At 44.9% G+C, this 25,739-nt stretch overlaps 1 protein-coding gene across 1 annotated transcript; it reads left to right on the top strand.

Annotated features, from left to right (window-relative positions):
• Positions 1-7,079: 7,079 nt before the first annotated feature.
• Positions 7,080-8,057, top strand: LOC133246933 (olfactory receptor 10AC1-like). The gene has a single exon (XM_061415477.1). The coding sequence runs from the start codon at positions 7,080-7,082 to the stop codon at positions 8,055-8,057; it is 978 nt and encodes a 325-aa protein (XP_061271461.1).
• Positions 8,058-25,739: the final 17,682 nt, after the last annotated feature.

Below are 25,739 nucleotides of genomic sequence, written 5' to 3'. Positions count from 1 at the left end.
GCCCTGGAGAGATCACTTCTCGTGAGGGAAAGACCCCCCTCCTTAGATCAGATCTGCTGCCCCCACAGCAGTAAACCCTGGAGCACTCGGTGTTCAAGGTGCCGTCTCCTGTGGAGCCCTTCAGCCCCGGGTGCCCTGAGGTGGGGAGAGGGCTTGAGAAACGTGAGGTGGCCACAGATGCCAGCACTGTTAGATTCCACTTCTATTTTTATTGAATGGCCTTTGCCCAAATGCCTCTCTTCTGCCTCAGCTTTCTCATCTAAAAAGGGGAGAATTCTGTCTTATCAAACAAACAGAGGTTTTCACTGTGAGGGACATCCAATGATATTTCGGTTCTCTAGAATAACATGTAAGAATAGAATGGAAGAAAATACGATTTCTTCAACTCTCAGAGGCAGAAAAGAAAGTACTCAAGAACATTTTACCTGTGATTATCATTTTACTTCATGGAACACAAAAACTTGACCTCTGACAATGCCATGACAGGGAAGCTTCCACAGACGCCTCCCATACTGGACAAAGAATAAAATCCCTGGGCCCTAGACACATCAACCACAGGGCCTCCCCTTGAAGAAGATCCAGGCCCCCGTCAGAGCCCACCTTTGGGCTGGCTGAATCTTGTGCATTCTATCTTATTTCCTCTAGGAATTTGTTGCTCCTTCTCAGCAACCACGGGAGTTTTCTAAAGCAGGAGGATGGTGGGGGGATGTCCCATTGGAAAAAAGGTCCTGAAGCCAAAAGTACGCACACAATTCTTGCAGATAATGGTTTTCCTGAGATGCCTGTGACTTTCTGAGGAAATATTCCAAAGAAATCAGCAGCTCTGTCTTCTGATAGGTGGCTGGCTCAGGAAATCAACATTTTTCCTTAACCATGGTGGGGTTTTTTCCATTTTAATGAATCATGAAAATATCCTGACAGAAGAGAGGTAGCTTCAATTTCTTCACGCATTTCTTAGTCCCAGCTCTCTCAGTCTGTGACCAACAAGAAACAGTCTTCTGGGTTTTGGGGGGAACTCTCTATTGTGTAGCACCAGATGAAGTTGGAAATTAAAAATATTTTCCAACCTACTAAAACCAACTTCATGGAAAATGATAGTTGATTTTCAAAAAATTTTTGAGAACAAATTAGATTTTTTATAGAGTGAAAATGAAAATATTTACTCAAGTAGACAGAGTAACTGACCCTAAGGCCTAGAATACTTTTTAAAAATGTAACATTGTAAAGTAATTAGCCTCCAGTTAAAACAAATAAATTTATATTAAAAAAAAATGTAACAGCACAATGATCATACATTTATGTGTGATATGCTGACCTTCGTGGTCCCAGAACTGGGACAGTCTCCTTGCCAGACAATTTTGATGTTGAAGATTAAAATGCTCATTTTTGAAGCATATCCCTCTTCCTCTGGTGGAAGGGATATTAATTTAAATGGGTGCTGCTTCGTTCAAACAGGGAGTTTTTTTAAAAGCATTAAAGGCAGAGCCGGCTCTAAAATCAGCAGGACGCCTAGGTTTGTATGGTTCAAAGCTCCTCTCCAGATGAAAGTGGAGAGACCGGCAAGCCTGAAATGACACTTCACTCAAAGTTCTAATCCCACTATTGATTTTTGGAGAAAAGAGAACTAACAGTAGCAACTATTCAACTAACAGCGGAACTCAACACAAGTGCACACATTGTCACGATTCTGAATTGTCAGGCAACTGAGGACAATACGTTGACCAAAATGCAAAACCCAAGGTAACATATTGACCCAGAGCTGAAGAACCAAAACGTCCAGAATTGTAACCATCATTTAAGAAGGGGTCCAGAGCAGACACAGGAAATACCAAGAGCGTCTCATTTTTATAACATGTAGAAGGGGAAAAGCAAGAGTGTTTGTATAAGGAAAACATTCCCCATTAAATCTACTTAAATGCTTTCAGGGGATAAAGATGCCAAAAAGAAACTAGCAAGGACTTCTTTTATTTAGACTTTCAAAAGCCTTTGACAAGCTATCTTACCAAATTTAGTCATGGGGACTCAGTAGACTGCTTTATCATGTAAGAGAAACTGGTTCACAAGACAGAAACATCATGCCAGAAAGGAGGCTCATATCCCAGGGGTCGACGCTGAGATCATAAATGGTTGGAGGAGGGAGCACAGTGAAATCTCTACAACTAAAGATGATATTTAGCTCCTTTGAGTAAAGAAATTACTAGACTGATGCAAAAATAAACACACACACACACACTAAAAGATGTAATTTTGCATGACAAAGCATGAAAAAGGTAAATGAGGTATTTTTTGTAAACAAGTTTTTAAATTTAGAACACAAATCTGAATTTGAAATATATAATAATGCAAATATATGTTAATTAATGAGGTTCACATTACCTGTCATAAACCAAGGAAAAGGCCGATGACGTAGGAAAAAGAGTTATTATAGTAATTACAGCTGTCAGTTGCTCTGCAGGTGGCACCCATAGGCTGACATGATGCTGTAGAAGTTGTGTGATAGCATGGTGTGATTAACAACCATCTCTTCATGACTGCTTTGTGCCCAGCCCTGTGCTGTGAGCTTCCTCTGTAGGATGCCTAGCAATTAGACACTGTTACCTCTGTTGAGATGTACAGAGATGGAGAATCAGGGAAACTGAGTACGTCAACCGCAGGTAATGTGGCCAGTAAATGACTGAGTCAGGATTTGAATTCACAGATGTCTTCTTCCAAAATCTGTACAGGCTTAGAAAGATGATGGGAAACCAAAGGGAAAAAAAAGTGGACAGATAGGGAGGTGGGGGAAAGAAAAAGGACAATGAAGATAGACAGATAGAGACTTATCTATTATGTCTATCTTTGCTTTTCTCCCCGTGAGAAAAGCATTCTTCCTTAAATCCAGAATACTATGACACCTTTGTTTCACAGATCCCAGACAATCAAGGGGTGAGGAGATTTTCGTGATGGAAAGATGAATGTTCAGAGGAAATGTGATCTAATCTCATCGAGGCATGAAGGACAGAGATGAGAATGCTTTCAGTCTTGTTGTGGGTTTTGTGCTCGCTTTTACATGTTATCTCACAGAATCCTCACGTGTCCCTCCTTTGCTGCCCCCATTCAACATAAGGAAGCAAGGTTTCAGAACGTTAATTAACTTGTCCATAACCTGAATTGAGCATCAAATACCAAAGCAAAAATTTAGACTGTAGGGAGTCTTTCTACTTCACTGAGGATTAAGGAAAAGAAAAAAAAAAATCTTTCCTGCCAGGCTTCTCTGTGCATGGAATTTCCCAGGCAAGAATACTGGAATGGGTTGCCATTTCCTCTTCCAGGGGATCTTCCCGACCAGGGATGGAACCCGCCTCTCTGTGTCTCCTGCACTGCAGGCAGATGCTTAATCACTAGCACCGCCTGGGAAGCCCTTTAATGCACAGTGTGTATTTTTCGTAAGAAGATGCACTGGACGAAAACAGATTTCAGAACAATTTGTGTAGATTCATAGGCCAGATGCTCATGACAGGTTATTAAGTCAAATAATGGAAATTCGGGCATATTGGCAATTCTTTCTTATGGGACAATGATCTGATATTTCTGTGACCTCTCCCCTGGTGTTTTTGTAAACAATAATACTAGATCCATGGACTCAGGTCTACTCTGGAAGACAATTCTGGCAGCAAACAGAACCATCAAACAGGAGTTCTGGGTCCAGCTCTGCTGCCAACAGATAGTGGCGAGGTCCCAGGCTGGTTCTATGACCTCTCTGCAGCATCCCTCGCTGTAACATGAAGATCTGGACCATTTGACTTTCAAGTTAGTTCACTATCATATTTTATGGAATCTTCAAGAGGGGCCTGACCTGCCTGCCTTTCAAGTCTCCCCACAACCTCTCCTTCGAAATGCTTCAACTGGCTTTTAAAATAACCAGCTAAAAACATCATTATTACAGATAATTGTATTTATTCTACATAGTGAAGAATCAAATCCCAGATCTATGTCCCCAGCCCAACCACATCCAGATGTCCTGAGCCACCAGGCAGCCATTAATCTGCGAGTGCTCCACAGAGCCTTATACAATCAGGAAAGCAGGTCGGCCAGGACAGTAACAATAGGAATGAAGAATGTCAAGGCGAAGTGGAAATTCTTTTTAAAACTGCTGTCTTAGATCATCTGTATGCCTGCTTACATCCACATGTCCTCAAGGGAAATGTCAGCAAAGGGAAATGTGAGGACGGAAATGTCTTGGAGGGTGCAGGTAATTCCTGGGCAAGGGGAGGTGGGAGATGTGGGTAGAGGATCAGAGTGTGTCTTATGTGAGAAGAATTTTTAGGAGACTGATAAAGAGGGAAGACAGTTATAGTGGATAAAACCATGGACTAGCAGGGACTAGAATTGCTTGAGTAGAAACCTGGCTTTACTGCTAACTAGCTTCATGACATTTAATTCCTTTAGTCCTCAATTTACCTGTTAGATAAGTACAGTAAGAGTGCACCTCCTTCGTTAGATTGTTGCTAGGATTAAGTGAGTTAAATGTACGGAGTCTGTACACGCATTTGCCTGACACTCTCTCAGCTGAGGATATGGCCCTTCTGGCCCTGAAGGAGGAAGGTGAGGCTTTCTTTCCCTCTGTAGCTTCTCCCACTAGGCTAGAGCCTGGTTTTGAACAAACCACTGCAGTTGTGAAAGTGTCTGTTCTCCTTCTCCCTCCCAGGGAAAAGACTCTTCTAACACACATTCCTAGAGATTGTGAGAAATCCTTCTAAAAACTCTAGACAAAGTAGAAACACTCCTCAGTCTCCTTAGATTGAACTGAGCTGTCTGGCTTGCTTTCCATGTTTGTAAACATGATGCGCCTCGAGCTTAGGGTTACTGGAGCCACTACCCAGCCTTTCGCAACATCTCCATTTCTGTGAAGTGTGAACGTGAGGGGGAAAGAAATGTATTGTTTGTGTCTCTCTGCCCTCCACTCTCTGCTTCCCTAAGGAGATGAAAAGGAAGAAGTAAAAGACGGAGGGGGTCAGCAGAGGCAGAGTGAAGAGAGCTGGTCCCTGCAACAGCTTCGTCCTGCCTGAACCTCCAGGACACTAGGCTTCTGTCTCTTGGTCACACCTGGCGGCGACGAGGCTGCCGACTCGACACAGGTTTGTCAAATTTGTTCAAATGACTGAACACAGCGGGGCGAGGAAGGGAATGATAGGAAGTGATTCCACATCCCCCAGACCCACCCCCACCCCCACCCTATTCCTCCCCCATCAATGCAACAGCGCAAACATCTGTTTCAAGGCATTCCCCTCAGATGACAAAAAAGAGCACGGGCTGACACTGACAGATGCAAATCCCCAGAGCTCTCTTCAACAAGGAGCATCAATAGCAAAGAGCAAGCTCTTGGCATTCCTTCCCGTTCCTGTATTCAGTTTACCTGTTGCCAGCGCCCCAGTTTTACTGCTGTTGCACTCTGTAGTATAACAACAAATTCCACCTCCAACACCGATTAGAAACAGTGACTCAAGGGCACTAAGAGGAAATAATAGTTGAGCTTATAATTTAAATTAATTTAAAAAGAGATATCATTAATAACTAGTGGAAAAATCAGACATCCTCCTCTAGTTGGCACGGCTCTGAATTTCTTACCACTTGATGGTCCCTGACTCCGGAGGGTTATAACAATTGCAGCCAACCTACACGCTATCAATGCTCTCCACTGTTGCCTGTAATGAGTCACCGGATAATACTCAGAGGCTCTGTTCTGACAGCAGATCTGGAATGTACTGCTACCTCCAAAGGGCAAGTTAGAACAGATGTACATGGCTTTTTGTCCTGCTGACGCAGTACTAATAAGACTGTTAGGATGCATTGTTCCAGATGGGCCCAGCCAGGCCTTTCCGCTAACCATTGGCTGCTGTCTGTGTCCGCCTTAACGCCAGGCACAGACTCGGGTCTCTATTTAAAGCTGAATCAGTATGGATTGACTAACTAATGCCAGGGACCTTTCACATCCTCATATAGGATCATGGGAAGTTCTGGATTCAGTCTCAGGAATGCAGATTCTGATTCTAATTATCTGTCAACAGTTAAGCCCTTTATCCTGTCCCTCCCCAGCTTTTTTCTTTTTTTTCATCTTTAAAATTATGAGGTTGAATGAGATGGTGACTAAGGTCTTCACCTGCATTAAAGTGAAGTCGCTCAGTCGTGTCCAACTCTGTGACCCCACGGACTGCAGCCTGCCAGGCTCCTCTTTCCATGGAATTTTCCAGGCAAGAATACTGGAGTGGGTTGCCATTCCCTTCTCCAGGGGATGTTCCCGACCCAGGGATCAAACCCAGGGCTCCTGCATTGCAGGCAGATTCTTTACCTTCCGAGCCACTAGGGAAGCCTTATGTTTTTGTAATTCTGCGGTACAAGGAAAGCAACTCAGAAATAGCAGCACAGGGCAAGAAGGAGGAAATAGAAGCAGAACCTATAGACACAGTGCCTGCCTCCGGGCAGCCAGCTAAGGCTGAGGTCGACTAATACTGGTGGCTGTACAAGACCCACAAAGCAAGTGGAGTCTGAAGAAAGGGCATTCTTCCTAGGTGGAGGTCAAGAGAGATGCAAAGTAAAGAAAGGGTCTCAAATCAAGGTTTCTTTACAAAGAGCATGTTGAGAAAGGAGTTGTAAGAATTCTAGTCCAGGAGGCAGGAAAAACGACCAATTTTCAGAAGAAGACAATAAGATGTTCCTGGTGGCTCAGAGGGTAAAGAATCCGCCCGCAATGCAGGCGACCTGGGTTCAATCCCTTGGTTGGGAAGATCCTCTGGAAGAAGGCATGGCAACCCACTCCTGTATTCTTGCCTGGAGAATCCCCAAGGACAGAGAAGCCTGGTGGGCTACAAGCCCATGGAGTCACAAAGAGTCGAACAGGACTGAGCCAATAACCAAAAAGCGGGGTGGAGTTGGAAATAAGCACATCACCCAGCCCCCCTCTCTGCAGCTCTACTGGCTCCTACCCTCTTAATTCCATCCAGCCCTTTCTTCACCAGCAGGGCCAGAGGAGCGGAGCCCACAAACTCCCCCTTCCCCTGCTTCTTTCCCACAGGTGCCTCTGGACCTGGACAGGTGGGTGCATGGCCAGCCCCAGCAATGCCACCCTGCACCGGGGCTTTCTCCTGCAGGGCTTTGCGGAGTTCCCGCATCTGAGGCCGGCGCTCTTCCTGCTGCTGCTGGCCCTGCACCTGGCCACCCTGAGCGGGAACCTGCTCATCCTGCTGGCCGTGGCCTCGGCGACCACCCGGCCGCCCATGCACCTCTTCCTGTGCCAGCTGTCAGCCATCGAGCTCGGTTACACGCTGGTGGTGGTGCCCCGCACCCTGGCTGACCTGGCCTCGCCGAGCCTGGGCCGAGGCAGTCCCATCTCCTTCCTGGGCTGCGCCGTGCAGATGCAGATGTTCGTGGCCCTGGGCGGGGCGGAGTGCTTCCTGCTGGCCACCATGGCTTATGACCGCTACGTGGCCATCTGCCACCCGCTCCGCTACACGGCTGTGGTGACCCCCGGGCTGTGCGCGCGGCTGGCCCTGGCCTGCTGCCTCGGGGGCCTGGCGGTGTCCGTGGGGCTCACGGTGGCCGTCTTCCACCTGCCCTTCTGCGGCTCCCGCCTGCTGGTGCACTTCTTCTGCGACATCACAGCGCTGCTGCACCTGGCCTGCACGCGGAGCTACGCCGAGGAGCTGCCTCTGCTGGGCGCCTGCCTGCTGCTGCTGCTGCTGCCCTCGCTGCTCATCCTGGCCTCCTACGGCGCCATTGCCGGCGCCCTGCGCCGCCTGCGCTCTCCGCGGGGCCGCCGCAAGGCCGTCTCCACCTGCGCCTCGCACCTGACCGTCACCTTCCTGCACTACGGCTGCGCCACCTTCATGTACGCGCGGCCCAAGGCCAGCTACTCCCCGCACCGGGACCGCGCGCTGGCGCTGGTCTACACCCACGTGACGCCGCTGCTCTACCCGCTCATCTACAGCCTGCGCAACCACGAAATCGCCGCGGCCATCCGCCAGGTGCTGGGGCGCTGGCGACCCCGCCAGGCGTCGGGTCAGGAGGGTCTGTCTGTGTGAGCCCTGATCGCAGGCAGGGACCAGGCCAGAGTAGGCAGCTCTGCTCGCTCAAGTTTCCCCCGTCAGCACGTGTCTGCATTGTGGAGTGCCCGCGGGGAACTCAAGAACCAGATTCAAGAAGAGAGAATCTGGAAGCGTGTCCGCCTAAGAAGACCCTCCCAGCAGTGGCTCCATCCTCCTCCCCTCCCATGTGGAAGAGAACCCTAGACCCACACTTAGCAGCTCCAGGAACTAGACAGGTGACCTGGGTTCAGTCCCTGGGTTGGGAAGATCCCCCGGAGGAGGGCATGGCAACCCACTCCTGTATTCTTGCCTGGAGAATCTGTGTAGTTCTTCCCACATGGCAGGCCGGGGCAAAATCGTGGGCTTGGGGTGACAAAGAAGCCACAACGCATGCCCCAGAGAGCTCACAGGGAGAGGGGAGGATGTGAGGAGTAAACAGGAGATGGATGAAGTGGGCTCGTGCCAGAACTTTCATGGGGAGAGGGGAGTCAGGCGAAGCTTCTTGGAGGACAAAGATGACTCAGTGGAGAACTGGACGATGGGAAGAGGTCAGCCTGATGAAGAGGAGAGTGAAGACTGCTCCAGATAGAAATGGTTAAACAGGGGTGGGGGCATTTGGGGGAAGGACCTTGCAAAAAACTGAAGGGTTTGAGTTCATGAGAAAATGTGATAGCTTGCGTCTCCTTGTGTGGTCACTCTGGCCGCAGCATGGAGACTGGATTGGAGACATGGAGACCCATGGAAGCTGCTACCATATTCCAGGAGAGAGGTGATGGAGTCTGGACCAGAGTCGTGACACTGGTGACTAAAGGACAAGGAAAGACCCAAACGATATGCAAGTAGAGACAACTACAGCATCTTGGTTAGATGTGAGGGTGAGGAAGAAAGAGGCGCTAAGGATCGTTTCTAACCTAGGTCACAAGGTGGACGGTGGGACAATTTGCTGAAAAGGACACAGGAGCAGGTGCAAGGGAGAAGTGGGGGATGATGGGGATTTCCACTTAGAACATGTGGAGTCAAAGGGCGGCCAGGACAAGCCAGTGAAGACAGTAACTAAGGAGGCAAAGGCACTAATCTAGAGTTCAGGGGAGAGAGCCAAGAGGAGGGATGGATTTGAAATTGCAGAGAGCTACCGAGATCAGGAAGTGATCATTGCTCTCTAGGTGATGAGACTATAGGTGATTTATATTTTCTTGATTATATATTTTCCAAATCTCTCATAATAATTTTCAGTGGGTGTTATTCTTACATATAAAAATTATTATTTAGGGCAAATAATATTGGAGTCCCTCAGTGAATCAGAGGGGCTCCTCTGATCTGTCGATCCCTAGGATAAATGCCTGAAAGCTGTCTCCTGAAAGGTATGGAGTGAAGCAGCAGGGAATTCTACCCGTGTGGTTCCACAGAAGGAGGGCATGGAGGTGGTTTCATCCAGTAGCTTGGTGGAAATATTACTGTCAAAGATAAAGTGAGAGGAGGTTCAGAGGAAGAATTACTAATCCACATTGCCTTGTAACATTGACTACAGTAAATGCATTCCCTTGAGGTAACTATTTCTATACAATGTTACTACATCGGTATATCCTAGTATAGTAAAGGGAACACATTGGCACAAAACTTAGGCTACATTAGGAAAACTCAAGAATTTATTCCTCCATCCATATGTGCAGCAAATAAATGTTTTTTGAATGATGGTTCCATGCCAAGGACTAGAGCGTTAAGGATTCAACTCTGATCAAAATGCCACTATATACCTGGCACTGCAATCCAAATCATTAAAGGAATGAAGGTGAAGCTCATGTGGAGTTGGAAGTCTGCTAGGGGATTCAGGCAAATAAATAGGCATTGTATTACCATGCAACGAGTACTATGGTATGACAAGATCCTGTTGGAGTGTTTTGCCTGGACTTGGGGTGGTGGGAGTTTTCAGGAGAAGGTTCAGTTCAGTTCAGTCGCTCAGTGTGTCCGACTCTTTGTGACCCCATGAACTGCAGCACGCCAGGCCTCCCTGTCCATCACCAACTCCTGGAGTTTACCCAAACTCATGTCCATTAAGTCAGTGATGCCATCCAATCATCTTATCCTCTGTTGTTCCCTTCTCCTCCTGCCCTCAATCTTTCCCAGCATCAGGATCTTTTCAAATGAGTCAGCTCTTTGCATCAGGTGGCCAAAGTATTGGAGTTTCAGCTTCAACATCAGACCTTCCAATGAACACCCAGGACTGATCTCCTTTAGAACGGACTGGTTTGATCTCCTTGCAGTCCAAGTGACTCTCAAGAGTCTTCTCCAACACCACAGTTCAAAAGCATCAATTCTTGGGCACTCAGCTTTCTTTATAGTCCAACTCTCACATCCATACATGACTATGGGAAAAACCATAGCCTTGACTAGATGGACCTTTGTTGACAAAGTAATGTCTCTGCTTCTTAATATGCTGTCTAGGTTGGTCATAACTTTCCTTCCAAGGAGTAAGTGTCTTTTAATTTCATGGCTGCAGTCACCATCTGCCATGATTTTGGAGCCGCCAAAAATAAAGTCTGACACTGTTTCCCCATCTATTTGCCATGAAGTAATGGAACCAGGTGCCATGATTTTAGTTTTCTGAATGTTGAGCGTTAAGCCAACTTTTTCACTCTCCTCTTTAACCTTCATCAAGAGGCTCTTTAGTTCCTCTTCACTTAGTAATGTGTGAGATCTAAGGGCAAGTGAGATAGCTAGAGCCAGACAAAGATAGCTGAGGAAGGAGAGTCCAGGCAAAGGAAACAATAGGAGCAAATATTCCCAAAGTAAAAGACCATGATTCATTCCAGGGACTTGTCAAGAAGACTGATTCTTATTGATGGTGATGGGGAGTGGAGTGCTCTGTGTTGTTTGTATTAAGAGATTATGCTAAAGGTACAAATGTGGGCCAGATCATGTAAGCTCTGTGTGCCATATTAAAGAGTTTGGATTTTACCCTAAAAAAAAGGAGAAAAAGGAGGAAGGAAAGGAGAGAAAAGTAGGGAGAAGAGGAGAAGAAGAAAAAAAGAGAAGGAATTGAAAATATTTAAGCAGGGTAGTGACATGATCCAGTGTGAGCACTCTGACTACTATGTAAAGAATAAACTGGAGAAGGACATGACAGAAAGTTTATTTATTAGGCAGCTAGTGTAGAAACCGGAGAAAGCAATGGCACCCCACTCCAGTACTCTTGCCTGGAAAATCCCATGGACGGAGGACCCTGGTGGGCCGCAGTCCATGGGGTCACTAAGAGTCGGACACGACTGAGCAACTTCACTTTCACTTTTCGCTTTCATGCATTGGAGAAGGAAATGGCAACCCACTCCAGTGTTCTTGCCTGGAGAATCCCAGGGACGGGGGAGCCTGGTGGGCTGCCGTCTATGGGGTCACACAGAGTCGGACATGACTGAAGTGACTTAGCAGCAGCAGCAGCAGTGTAGAAACACAGGTTAGAGATGATGTTGACTCACTTTAGGTAAGTGGTAATGGAAATGGAGAGAAATGGACAGATTGAAGAACTGTTTAGAAGGTAAATATAATAGAACTTTGCAGATTGAATGCTTAGGGATAAAATAGAAAAGGGATTCATTGATAATATAGACTCTGATCTGGAAAAAATGAAAAATTGGGTTTGCTGAGACGGCGTGCATAGAAAGAGTAATCAGTATGAATGCAGGACGAAGCCAAAACAATGAGTTTGGTATTGACTAGGCTGACTTAGGCTGTGGAGATGTATAGTTGGCAGTGAGTATGTGTCAGGAGAAACATGTCTAGAAATCATTAACACGCCAGTGGCAATTGGCATGGCTGAGATGGTCCACGGAGAGTGAGCAGAGGAACAACAGAGCAGTTCCAAGATAGGACTCAGGAAGACCAGCAATGAAGGATGGATGACTGAATGAAACAAAATGCGTAATTTATTAACTCCATTAATAAAGCGAAAACTTTACTCCTGGGACACTGTCCTAAAACAAATGAAAAGAAGACAAACTGGGAAGATCATATCTAATGTAGGAAAGAGGTTCATAAGGAATTTTTGCCAATTGAGAAAAAGACTTAATACATCTGCTAAGTCACTTCAGTCGTTTCCGACTCTGTGTGACCCCATGGACTGCAGCCTACCAGGCTCCCCCATCCCTGGGATTCTCCAGGCAAGAGCACTGGAGTGGGTTGCCATTTCCTTCTCCAGTGCATGAAAGTGAAAAATGAAAGTGAAGTCGCTCAGTTGTGTCCGACTCTTAGCGACCCCATGGACTGCAGCCCACCAGGCTCCTCCGTCCATGGGATTCTCCTGGCAAGAGTACTGGAGTGGGGTGCCATTGCCTTCTCCGATAATCCCAAAGAAAAATGGGCAAAGAGTATGAAAAGACAGTTCACAGAACAGGAAAGGCAAATGTCTTTTAAACATAGGAAAAGAGTTTCAACCCCACTCAAGAGAAATGCAACATGAAATTAGAAAATGTTATTTAGAGCATTTCCTCCTCAAAAATGTGAACACAGAGTTTGGAGGGTACAACAGTCTCCCCCATATATTGTTGGTGAACATAGAATATAGAATATATTTCTATGTTCAATTTCTATGGAGGCCAATTGGGTATATTAATTAAAATAACTTAGAATTAAAAGATATATCATTTGTTCCAATAACTCTACTTCAAGAATTTGACCTTGCTAATGTATTTGCCTTGTGGGCAAATATGTACATACAAAAATATTCATCTCAGCATTACTTGCATCAGCAAGATTAAAGATTATTTAAATAGCAGTATGTGACTGATTAAATAAATTGTGGTTTAGCCCTATAAGGGAGTCCTGTGCAACTGCTAAAGAGAATGAAGCAGTTTTATCTGTGAGAGATCTGGAGCCATCTCTCATAAATGCTATTAAGTGAAAAAGCAAGGTGCATGGCAGTATGTACTAAGGAGTCATCCTTAATTCTGGCGCATCTTTGATTCTGGCCTTTTCCATGTTATTTTCACTCCTGAAATCCTATTCTTCATCATTCAGATGCTATCTTGGCTCAAATATTAGCTCCTTCTAGAGGCCCTCCCTGGTCACACTATCTAATGTTATCTTTCTACCCTCTCTCAAATGAACATGCTCTAAATTCTAATCATGTGTCATTACTGAAAATTATCTGACTTTCTCTTAAATTGCCTGCTCCTCCCAACAGAATTAAAAACTCTATTAAAATTTTCTGCTTTACTCACATGGTCTTCCCTGTGCCTAAACAGTGTCTGGCATGTAGTAGTTGCTCATTAGTAAACAGCAGTAAGTTGTTAAAGAAATAAATAAGTATTGTGGAATGATAGTATATACATATAAAAGCACTCATGATATTCACAAGAGAATATCATGTATGTATGAACATATGTGTTGCTTCTATATGTCCTATAGTTTTACACACACACACATACAAATTATAATCAAATTAAGAGTCTGAGCAACTGAGCAGCAGAAGTGGAGTAGACTTTTACTTTTTTTGAATACTTTCCTTAAACACATATATACACTATTTACTCAATAAATACTTTCAAAATAAAGGCTAGGCAAAGGAAAAGGAATGCACAGAGGAGTTTTTTTTTTAAAGAGCAGTCAAAAAAGTAGACAAAAATCCAAGAGAGTATGATGTCATGGAAATCAAGGAAAGGGAATTTCAAGGATAGAGGGATCAACAGTGCTAAATGATGCTCCCATTTCTAGAATAATATGATACCGGAGCCAGAGATAACTTAAGAGATGTCTAATCCGGCCCAAAGGGCACTAAACTCACCTGCACAAACCTCAGCAAAACATGTGCAAAGGCCTGGCAGCCAAACTACACAGGCCACTTTCAGAAATGCTATATAGCCAGAGATCATGCAGGGACTGCCTGGCTCCAGTCAGTCCCGAAGAAACCAACTCAAATCGTGTTTAATCACTTGCTGGAGGAGGAAGCAACATTGGCTTTCATTTTTAACGCTGAAATCGTTGGCACCCTTTTAAGATCTGTCCCTGGGATTTGTTTTACTCCAGTATGGCAAGGTGACAGATACAGAGACAACTGCCTTTGAAAGAAGAGTTTATTAGCAAGGGAAGGGGGTGGGCCCCACCATGCAGGCAGCCACGGGAAAGTGCTAGTCAGCTAGGAAGCAGAAGGAGAGGGAGTTAGGACCAGTCCTAACTGGTCATTAGGAAGTAGGAGAGGGAGAGAGCATGACCCTCAGCCACTAGTGTGGTTTCTGAGGAATGGATGGATAAGGCGGTGTAGGAAAGCTGGAGGAAATTTAGGCTTGGATAATTTGAGTAATTCTGGCAGCTCTGGGTCATAGGATGGGTCTCCAGCTGTCCAATCTAGTTGACCTGGCTCTGAGATGATAGAGCATGGTGGCTTGGTGTCTGAGAGTTAAATAAAGATGACTGGGTGTGGGCCCTGGATTGGCTGGTTTGCATATGAAAAGCACACGAAAGGACGGTGCTTTGCAATGTCTGGGAATTAACCAGCTCTTGAGAGGGGCAGCCTACCCCACCAGCAAGGCCCCCAAGATATCAAAACATCATAAAGCATGAAAAATTTAAGACATGATTAATACAAACACAAACTCTACAAACTATAACTGAGACTGTATGTGTGGAATAATTATAATCCTTCTGCCTGGGTTCCAGATTCCATATCTACTTCCTCAGAGAGCTCATACATTACTTACTGCTGCGTCTCCCATGCCTTGAACTCGAGCGTATAAACATCTTTATGATGGGAAAATTTCCGATTACTTTGATTGCAAGGTGCTTTTCTTGAAGTGGCAAATTCCAACCAGGGTGGTAGTTAGACGAATGACTACTCCCCGACCTGGGGTAGGTAAAGGGACAACCTGGTTAGAAGAGGGTAGAGGGAGGGATCTAGAATGCAGTCATCCAGAGAAGAAAAAGAAAGGTGAAGTGAGCATGGAAGATGTTCATTAAGTCTTTAATGAAACTTCCCTATGTATGAGGCAGTTGCCCACATCTAAACTAAGGCTCGGTTAACAGGTGCATGAAAATAGACCTTGAAAGTCATTCCACTGATGTTAATGCTATAAAAACTAGTAGAGGAGGATTTTAAATATATGTCTGATATGGTGATAAGAATCACCATGGTTACAGTACTTCTCCCACTAGAACTCTTAAAAGAACCCACCTAATACAACCCTTGGAGTAAGACTTAGGAAATTCTTGATAATGGGCACTCTTGGTGTAGCCTAAACAGCCTCAGTTTTCTCCTTCCTCAGATGAGATTGTGTCTGTGACACTGCTTGAAAGTAATTAAGCATGATATAAATGTAAGTTCTTTTTTTCTCTTTTCAGGATAAGGAGAAGACAACGCCCTTCTAGCCGAATCGCAGCTGGAGAGTTGTCTTTCTTCCGGGAGCCCAAGGAATTTCTTTCAACTTTTTTTCCACTGGGCTTGGAGAAAGGAGGGAAGAAGTGTATAAGGCAGTTTCTCAGGACAGCACTCCGCACCTGCTCACCCTTTCTTCAGGACATTGGCAGTAAGTTCTCCATCAGCCTGAACAGAGGCAGGATGGGAAGGGCTGGTCGCCTCCATGAATAGCTTCTGCACCCATATCTACTCTTGAATAATCCTTCTCGGCCCCTGCACTCACTTTCCTCTTGAACTCCCTTCAGGCTTCAGTATCCCCGTGCCCACACCACTTGGTCAGAAGAAGGCTTCTTGGGCTGGAATCTGTCCTCTCCTTTGGCTCAGTCCCAACTGCCCTCTCCAGCTCCGCAGAACAGGAGCTTGGAAGTTCTCTACATATACCAAAGCATGAGCATCAGTTCCAACCAGTGACGTTTCTAAAAAGGTACTTCCAAAACATCTCTCACAAAATCCCAAAGTGGCATGAAACATTCTGTATCTGATGCAGAAAACCGTGGGAACAGCTTGTATCTTGCAAAAGAGAAAACAAGAAAATTTTGAGTTTACAGGGCTCAACGGGATAGAAGTAAATGTGTGAAGGCGAAGAAGTAGTTTTCTATTTGTAGCGCTGGTTTGGCTAGCATCTTTTTTCTAAAGTGTTGAAAGTATTTTAAACATAAAAATACCTAACATTGGTTGAGGATTCACCATAGAATAAGACCCTATGTTGAGGGCTTTACATGTGTTCTCCATTTAATCCTCAAAAGAGCCACACGAGACAGATATTGTCATTCTCAACACTTTACATTTGAAGAAACTGAGTCAAAAGAGGCTTTAACGTGCCCAGTGTCATCAATACACCAGGCGGAGAGTCAAGATTCTGATGCTGGCATTCAGGTTTAGGCACTTACACTCTTAGCCACCAGGCTTTGCTGCCTCCAGCCATGGTCATGATCTGCTAAGTAGATAAAACCACCTCTGCTACATTGAGTCCATTTGAGACTTTTAAAAGGTTTGAAAGTCTTAGGCAAAGATCACAGCCAGGATGGAACTCCCGGGCTCTAGACCACCAGATCTCAAGGGAACTAAGAGGAACTGGCTCATCAAACACCCTGAATTCTCAAGGTATAAGCAAAAAATAACTTTATTCCTTCTCACCTCCATACCCTCACATCTGCATTGTGGGGTACCCTTGAGCTAAATCCACAGCATGGAGCATAATGTCCTGGTTCCCATAGAAAATATAAAGTTTTATAGCCACTTTAATTTCCCTAAACATCCCCATTTCGGTATATCAAAAATAGCCAACTTTGTTAGGGCAAAATTGAGGCAAATGTTGAGGCCTGGAGGTGAGAAGACTCTAGAGAAAAAGGCATTTCAGCTTCCTCATCTAGCAGCCCGGCAGCCAGTTGTATCTAAGAGTAGCAGGAAACATCCGGCCAGAACTTTTCTCTGCTCCTTTTGAGTGAGAGGCTTGGTTTCCTTAACTGGGGCATGGAAAAGATCCCAACGCAGGAAGATACTGCTTCCCCTTCTGCTGACCTCTATGAAGTGAAGTTCAGAACATCAGGGCATGAAGAGACTTCTCTATTCTTCCACTTGCAACCCCTTCGTTTCAGAAGGAAAAGAACGGTGGAGGTAGCATGCCCTAGCGAAAAGAGACTAAGATTTGATGTCAGACGTATGATAATTTTCATCTTAGCTGCATTTTACAAATAGCCTAGCTCTGGCGGAGTCTGTATCACAGTTGTTCTGAATTTGACAGAACACTGTTATCCTCTCCTCACTCCCTGCGACATGGCAGATACCATGTTCAGTATCTGGTATGGCAGATACCATACCAGTCCCCCTTTAGGGTCAAGCCCATACTAAGCTAGGGGAACTCAGAAAGTGAAAGTGAAGTCGTGTTCAACTCTTTGAGACCCCATGGACTGTAGCCCATCAGGCTCCTCAGTCCATGGAATTTTCCAGGCAAGAGTACTAGAGTGTGTTGCCATTTCCTTCTCCAGGGGATCTTTCCAACCCAGGGATCGAACCCCGTTCTCCTGTACAGCAGGTGGATTTACCATCTGAGCCACCAGGGAAGCCCTAGGGGAACTCAGAAGGGACTCTCAAAAAGAACCAAGCAGGCTCTTTAAGCAAAGCGTTTCACACGTCTTATGCTTGAAAGTGAAAGTGAAAGTTGCTCAGTCATGTCCGACTCTTTGTGACCTCATGGACTATACAGTCCATGGAATTCTCCAGGCCAGAATACTGGAGTGGGTAGCCCTTCCCTTCTCCAAGGAATCTTCCCAACCCAGGGATCGAACCCAGGTCTCCCGCATTGCAGGCAGATTCTTTACCAGCTGAGCCACAAGGAAAGCCCAAGAATACTGGAGTGGGTAGCCTATCCCTCCTCCAGCAGATCTTCCTAACCCAGGAATCGAACTGGGGTCTCCTGCATTGCAGGTGGATTCTTTACCAACGGAGCTATGAGGGAAGCCCATCTTATGCTTAGTGATCACAATCTGATTGTCATGTAGCTGCTTGGTCCTGTGGTCAGAATTGTCCTGATATATTCCTTCAATCTTTCCTCTTCCTAGATGGTTCCACAGTCCTAGTCAATAGCATCCATGGAAGCATGGAATGGAACAGAATGACTGGAAATTCAGGAAAAGGCCAAGAAGGAGAAGCTGCATGCTAGATGAGGGCTGGGACACATATGGAACACAGAGATTAAAGGATGGAGAAGTAATAGAGGGAGGGGAGGGTCAAAGGTAGAAATGTGTTCTTGATCCCCATTTGGAAACCTCGAAGGAGATAGTTGTTCAGGGAGGCCACAGTACAGCAGGGGAAGAGGGCACCAAATAGGTCTGGGGCATGTTCCTGGCTCCTAGAACATGGGCTGGATGCCCCAGTTCCTGCACATTTCAAATGAGAGGTACAGAAAGCAGCTGAAAGCTCTACCAGAGGACCTGCCAGGGTAGGATCAGGTACAGAAAAAGGCCTCCAGGTGGACTTTCTAAGCTATGGCCCCAAGAGAAATCACAGTCAGTTCTTGGAGGTGATGTGTGTTCTTGAAGGCAGGGGGAAATCACATCAGAAAAGTCTAAAACGGAGCCATCTCAACAAAAGGACTGCCACTGAACCCTGACAAAGCCAAGACAACAAACTGCCCTTTGGACCCTTGGCCACAGACTTCAATAGCGGCTGCCATGGGCTAGATCCAGATTGATCACATCACAACAGAAACCAGCCATGTGTGTATGCACAGATAAGAGTGATCACCCAACTGCAAAGACCAGTGCCAGCACCAGCCTGAAACACGGTGACTCTATACCCTCATCCCACATTCCACGTTGCCCCATAGCGATTTTCTCTTACACCCAGAAGCTGCCTTGAGAAAAGAAAGAAACCATTCTGAGCAAAGGCTGAACTTTTAATTAATTATATACCTGGAAAGATTATTTTTAGTCAAAAGATAATGTTTGTACTGTAGGAAAACAACATCCTTCAGTTCAGTTCAGTCGCTCAGTCGTGTTCAATTCTTTGCAACCCCATGAACTGTAGCATGCCAGGCTTCCCTGTCCATCACCAACTCCTAGAACTTGCTCAAATTCATGTCCATCGACTCAGTGATGCTATCCAATCATCTCATCCTCTGTCGTCCCCTTCTCCTCCTGCTTTCAATCTTTCCAAGCATCAAGGACTTTTCCAGTGAGTCAGTTCTTCGTCAGGTGGCCAAAGTATTGGAGCTTCAGCTTTAGCATCAGTCCTTCCAATGAATATTCAAGACTGATCTCCTTTAGGATTCACTGGTTTGATCTCCCTGAAGTGCAACGGACTCTCAAGAGTCTTCTCTAACACCACAGCTCAAAAGCATCAATTCTTCGGCACTCAGCTTTCTTTATGGTCCAACTCTCACATCCACACATGACTCCTGGAACGATATCCTTAATAGGCCATATTATATTGTTTGCTTTTTTTGGCTTATCCCATACTAAGCATCAGAACATAGACTTAGGATGATAAGATCACTGTAGGAAACAAAGCTACACTTTCATTTAACATCCATGAAGAGTGTATTTAAGGTTGTTTTGCCATCTTGAAGTACAGGCTGCCCCGTGCTCCATGTGTGTGCTAGTAATCTACTACGGAAAGCCTTCTTTTCTAGAAATGGGCTGTACTGTTCCTGCCCAATGTTAATACATAATAAGGAAATTGCATACAGTTTCAAGGAGATGACTCATATAGCATTGAGTGCTCATCACATATTAGTTGTCAAGTGTTTCTTTCTCATCCCGGCCACTACCACTTACGTGGTTTCCCTCAAGTCGCACAGTTGGTTATGCACAGAGAGGAGACCAAAGCACAGAAGCATCATTTTACATTGCTTAGCGCATGAGAGGTAAGAATCAGGGTATTCAGACTCTCTCATGACGGAGATAATTAGTGACGAATTGTAGCCAAAGCTATTTAAGCTACTGTCAAATGTAGAGGTCATCAACCCAGGTGACCTGCTTCCTCTAAGTTGCCTATTGACATTTCATGGGAGAAAGCTTGTCCTGGTTAAGAAAAAACAGAGTGGGAACTTCCCTATTGGTCCAGTAGTTAAGAGTCCACCTTCCAAAGCAGGAGACATGGATTCCATCCCTGGTCCAGGAAGAGTCCACACGCCTCGGGGCAACGAAGCCAGTGTGCCACAACTACGGAGCCCACGCGCCTACAGCCCACGCTCTGCAACAAGGGAAGTCACTGCAATGAGAAGCCACGCCCTACAATGAAGAGTAGCCCTGCTTGCCACAACTAGAGAAAGCCTGTGCACAGCAACGAAGACCCAGTGCAGCCCAATAAAAACATAAATAAATAGATCAATAAGTTTTAAAGAGAGAGACCTCTTCTTTAAGGAAAAAAAAAAGAAGAGTGGAAAGAACTAAAAGGGGGTGCTTAACTGAGAACTAGATAACTGGGAATAAAGTAAACTATTCCTAGTGACAGGAAAGTCCTGTGTCAAGGAGATAGCCTGGGAGAGAAATAAGGGTGGGGAAGCAGCAGTGATGCGGCAATTTCATCAGACAGAAGGGAGAGACCAGGGAAGCAGCAGGCCTGGGGCTGCACAGATAATTCACTGCAGGAAGTGAACTATCTCCAAGGGCTGGGGATTCAAAGAGTGCATAAAATATCAGTTCTTCCAATGAAACTCCTCATGGGAATCAGGCTGGAAGGAGGTAATTACTCCTGTGGACCACAGTGTGGATCCCATGATGGCTGACTCCAGTCTCAGACATCAGTAGCCAGGAGAATGCGTCAATGTCCACCCTGGAAGACACAGACTTCCAGAGCTGCAGGGCCCCTAGAGTCTCACTGAATCTGTTTCACAGTGTAAAACAAGGAAAGCAAAGGACGTGCCCAAAGTCATAGAGCTATTTTCACTGGAACCAAACACCAACTATCCTATCCCCAGTCCAGAGTGTTTGTTATAGAATATTTACAGATTTACCTTTCATGGTATAAATGATTTAAAGCCTGTAGTCATCTCTATGTTGCTAAGGCAGAATTTTAATCACTCCTTCTCTCCACCCCTTAACACTCACCCATTTTGTCCAAGGGCCAGTCAGTAGTGTGGGACATTAAGCCAGCAAGCTAACTTCCCAGCATCCCTGTCTCAATGTGATATATCAATAATAATTTCAAATTTTAATTTGGATTCATATTGGAACAATTATGTTTATTATAGACATTTTTTAAACTACAGATGAGCAAAAAGAAGAAAATAAAAATACCTCTAAACCTATTTCAGAGAAAATCCGTTGACATTTTATGATCATCCTTCAAATTCTTTCTCTGTGTTTGTCCTTATGCACATCTAACTGTATGTGTATTATTCTTTTTAACTTACAATCTTACTAAACCTACTGTCTTTAACCTTTTCATTTCATCCAGTTACTGGTCATCTGTAACCTTGATACTTGGGAAAGTATGAAAGATGATTTTTTGCTTTAGCAGCAAGGAAATATTTGTATTAGATGATCAGGCACTATGTCACCTGGAAGACGGTGCCCAGCAGTCCTTTTACCCTTGAGTCACCTCTACTGGTTTAGAACTCAGTCCGTCTTTGGTGTGCACCAAGAGTCCCACCTGTCAGTTGTCAGTCTCTCTTTCTCTTCTCCCTCATGGCACCCTCAGACTTCTTTTTTACCTCCTTGCTCCCTTCAACTTTTGGCTCAAACTTTCAGTTCAAAGGCCCCATCAGTTTTCGCCACTGGAGGCTGGGAGAGCTTCAGGTCCTTTGAGTCCTGGGTTTATCTGAACGGGGGAAGGAGCGGAGGTGAGCCTGAGGCGGGACAGGTCCTGCATAAAGGGAAGGGCAGGGAGTGAAACTACCTTTCCTTAGCCCATCTTCATGAGCATGACAAACCTTCAAGATAGTTAAAAGTTTACCTTCCTGATACTGGGCAACTATTACAGAAAAAACTCTAATGGATTACTCGATAACACTGTCTCTCTTTTTTCTTCTCATCTTACTAAAGAATCATGTTCTACTGTTCAGTTCAGTTCAGTTCAGTCGCTCAGTCGTGTCCGACTCTTCGCGACCCCATGAATCGCAGCACGCCAGGCCTCCCTGTCCATCACCAACTCCCAGAGTTCACTCAGACTCACGTCCATCGAGTCAGTGATGCCATCCAGCCATCTCATCCTCTGTCATCCCCTTCTCCTCTTGCCCCCAATCCCTCCCAGCATCAGAGTCTTTTCCAATGAGTCAACTCTTCACATGAGGTGGCCAAAGTACTGGAGTTTCAGCTTTAGCATCATTCCTTCCAAAGAAATTCCAGGGCTGATCTTCAGAATGGACTGGTTGGATCTCCTTGCAGTCCAAGGGACTCTCAAGAGTCTTCTCCAACACCACAGTTCAAAAGCATCAATTCTTCGGCGCTCAGCTTTCTTCACAGTCCAACTCTCACATCCATACATGACCACTGGATGGAAATGGATAAGTAAATAGGGAAAAATTCCCACACTGACCTACTGTTTTCTCTGCTCCTTGGAGTGATTCTGGTGAAGAGACTGAATCTTTCATGGAAGATGATTAAGAACTGGGAAGTCAAGTTTAGTGAAAAATGGACAAGTGTTTGATAGCATGAGAATACACAACTCAACAGTAATGTGAGATGGGAGACCACCAAGGAGACTGTGGGAGGATTTCAATGACTGTGAACTTGCGACTTCTCAAAGGCTTCCAGGGCATGGACGTGACAGTTCTCCTTGACAATTTTTACTTTACTCACTACTCCCTGGTCACTAAAACTATATATGTGGAAGGAAGGGAGAAGATGCATTCATCTTTTTGGAGTTTAGTTCTACTTCTTCCCAGTTAACTTCAATCCTTCCCCCTCAAGTCAGAGGTGTAAACAGTCTTGTCTCCTGACTCCTGCCAAAAGTCCTCAGCAAGTCATAGCCTTGAAAAGCAGTGAAAGACCCAAAAAAGTCAGGGAAGAGCTCATCAGTCTGGAAACTAGAAGGACAATTAAAAGTTGGGATAAAACATTTTCAGAATGTCTATCCCATTGGGAACTTAGAAGAGTGGGGAGCTGTGGTTGCTGAGACGAAGCTGGAGTGGGAGGAGGGGAAGAATGAGTGAAAAAACGCAGCAAGAGCAAGTAATTGCCCTCTGGGGATTCTTAGGTTGTGAAAAGTTATCGCTAAGACTGAGAAAGTAAAGCTTCATTTCCAAGAAGAGGATGGACAGCTGCCTCAAGGACTTCCTGAAAGACGGTTCCCCCTCACCTAAAGTGAGTTCCATGCGTAAGGTAAGCACTCAGCCTTGGTGAGTCCTCCACCGAGAAGAATAGGAGGAAGGTGAGAATATAGAACCCAAACCCCCGGGAGCAGCCAGGACTGTCCTGGGATCCTCCACTGGGTTTTTCTCACTGATTGCAGTTGGAGGCACTTTGATTCTTCCCACCCAACAAAATCCTTGGCCTGGTCAGTCATCCAATCCCCCCTATAAACTGAAGTGCTCAGTATATACAGACATACATTCAACGAGCTGAAGAGTGGAGATCAAAAGACTTAAGATTCTTTTCTTAGTCTTATGACATTTGTATTATATTGAAAAGGAACAGAGAAAGCGGGATTGGTATAAGAACCAAACATAGGCATGGACTCCTTGTTTTCTCAGGTTTGGACCGGGATCTGGTGTTAGGAATTACCTGGCTATATGAAATATCTGGGATGAACTTTGAAAAGAAACTCGTGTTAAAGCCTACAAGTCTTTCTCCTGTTTCTATTTGTTTTGTCCCTTCCCTATTCCCTTAGCCTCTGGTTTTCAAGCCAACCTGGTCTCATTCATTGGCACCTCACCAAACAGGTATGTGTGATATTAATGCTTTGAACTTTAAACTCAGTAACCCATATCTTATTTCCTACAGTCTCACCAGCTACCCATATTTAGGATGATCAAAAGCAAAGATTTTTATCTTACATGCAGCTTACATAAATTCATTTATTGCAGAGCTTTAGAACTGGTAGAAATGTTAGCCTAATTCACTCATTTTACAGATGAAGAAATTACAGTTCAAAAACATAGTTACTTACAACAATACCTAGATGGTTTATCGATACAAATTGAAAACCAGGTCTCCTTACTACCAATCTACATATGCCATAAACCATATCTACTTTTTCAAGAAGCAAATGCACTGTTTGTTTCTTTGCTTCTACATTAGTATTTCTACATACCTCCCTGGCTATTTACATAGTCCAACTCTATTAACTCCAAGGAGATCAAATCAGTCAATCCTAAAGGAAATCAATCCTGAATATTCATTGGAAGGACTGATGCTGAAGCTGAAGCTCCAATACTTTGGCCACCTGATTCGAAGAACTGACTCACTGGAAAAGACCCTGATGCTGGGAAAGATTGAAGGAAGGAGGAGAAGGGGACAACAGAAGATGAGATGGTTGGATGGCATCACGACTCAATGGACATGATTTTAAGTAAACTCATGGAGTTGGTGATGGACAGGGAGGCCTGGCGTGCTGTAGTCCATCTACGGGGTCACAAAGAGCTGGACACAATTGAGCGACTGAGCTGAAGTGAACTGATGTCTCCAGTTACCACTTGATACTCAAATGTTCTCTGATAAGATCATGGTAATTTATCCTCTCTATCCACCTGCCAGGCTGAGTTTCTGGAGATGGAGACCAGGCTGTTTTGATCCTTCTCACCCCCGCACCTGCCACTGGTCCAGGCTCTACTCAGTGCTCAGTAAATGTTCACTAAGTCAAGCAAAGTGGAAAGAAATTCTCTAATTATCCTCAAAAGCTGAGAACAAAGCCATCTATTAATACAATCAATGTTTTATCATCATCTAAAAACATCAAATTTTTGTTGGAAAAAAAGATATTATGCTTATACTGTATGTGGAGTATGGTATACTCACTGGGTATAGACAGACTCTACCTTAATTCATTTTATTTAAACAGATCTTTTTAATTAGGTGACTTAGGTAAGAAGATTTATTGCAAAGGGGCTTTATGGCCCACATTCTGCTAACTCTCTGGCCATTATAGCACAAATTCATATTGTTTCTTATCCCCTTATCATCAGGCAAATTGACCTCACCTGTTAAGTATAATAAAATAGCCCTTTGTGTTTACTTAGTACTTTACAAAGCACATTCATATTCATATCTTTATCTGTTCTTACTCAAAATACAGTGAGACAGGCATTATTATTATTACCACATTTCAAATGGAGAAACTGAGGTTCAGTGAGGTCAACTAACTTGCCCAGGGCACACAGCAGGCTAACTAGAACTTGGATCCCTTGATTTCTCATTCAAAGATTTTCCCATTCATCACTCAGCATTTCTCTGCATGGCAGGATAGCTGTCCTGGATTTCCAATCTAAGATTCTTCAAGTGCCTCCCTTCCTAGACCACATCCTTCTAGAACCCCTTCCCAGCCCTCACTAACAGGCTCAGTGAGACCTGAGGCTGTGCAGCACAGCGTGAAGCCTGGTTCTAGGTTTGCTCCCGGGTAGATCTGACACCAGTGTCAGTCACCTCACCCCTGTTCCTTGGTTTCCATCTGTAGAATGAAATGGATGCAACACCTGATCTCTGTGGTTTCTTTCCTTTCTAACATTTTTAACTTTCTCATACAGTAACAGGATCCTTCTGGAGGGAATGTGAATCCATGACAGCAACTCTGAAGGTGAGGATTCTGGATGGTGCACCATCTCCAGAGATCAGAGCTGAATTGCTTTCTCTACTGACTCAAGGACTAGGCTCTGCGGGTAGCCATGGACTCCTTGGGGC

The sequence above is a fragment of the Bos javanicus genome, chromosome 4, assembly GCF_032452875.1.
Source record: "Bos javanicus breed banteng chromosome 4, ARS-OSU_banteng_1.0, whole genome shotgun sequence".
In the NCBI taxonomy this organism is placed as follows: Eukaryota; Metazoa; Chordata; class Mammalia; order Artiodactyla; family Bovidae; genus Bos; species Bos javanicus.
This window is presented reverse-complemented; position numbering and strand designations above follow the sequence as displayed.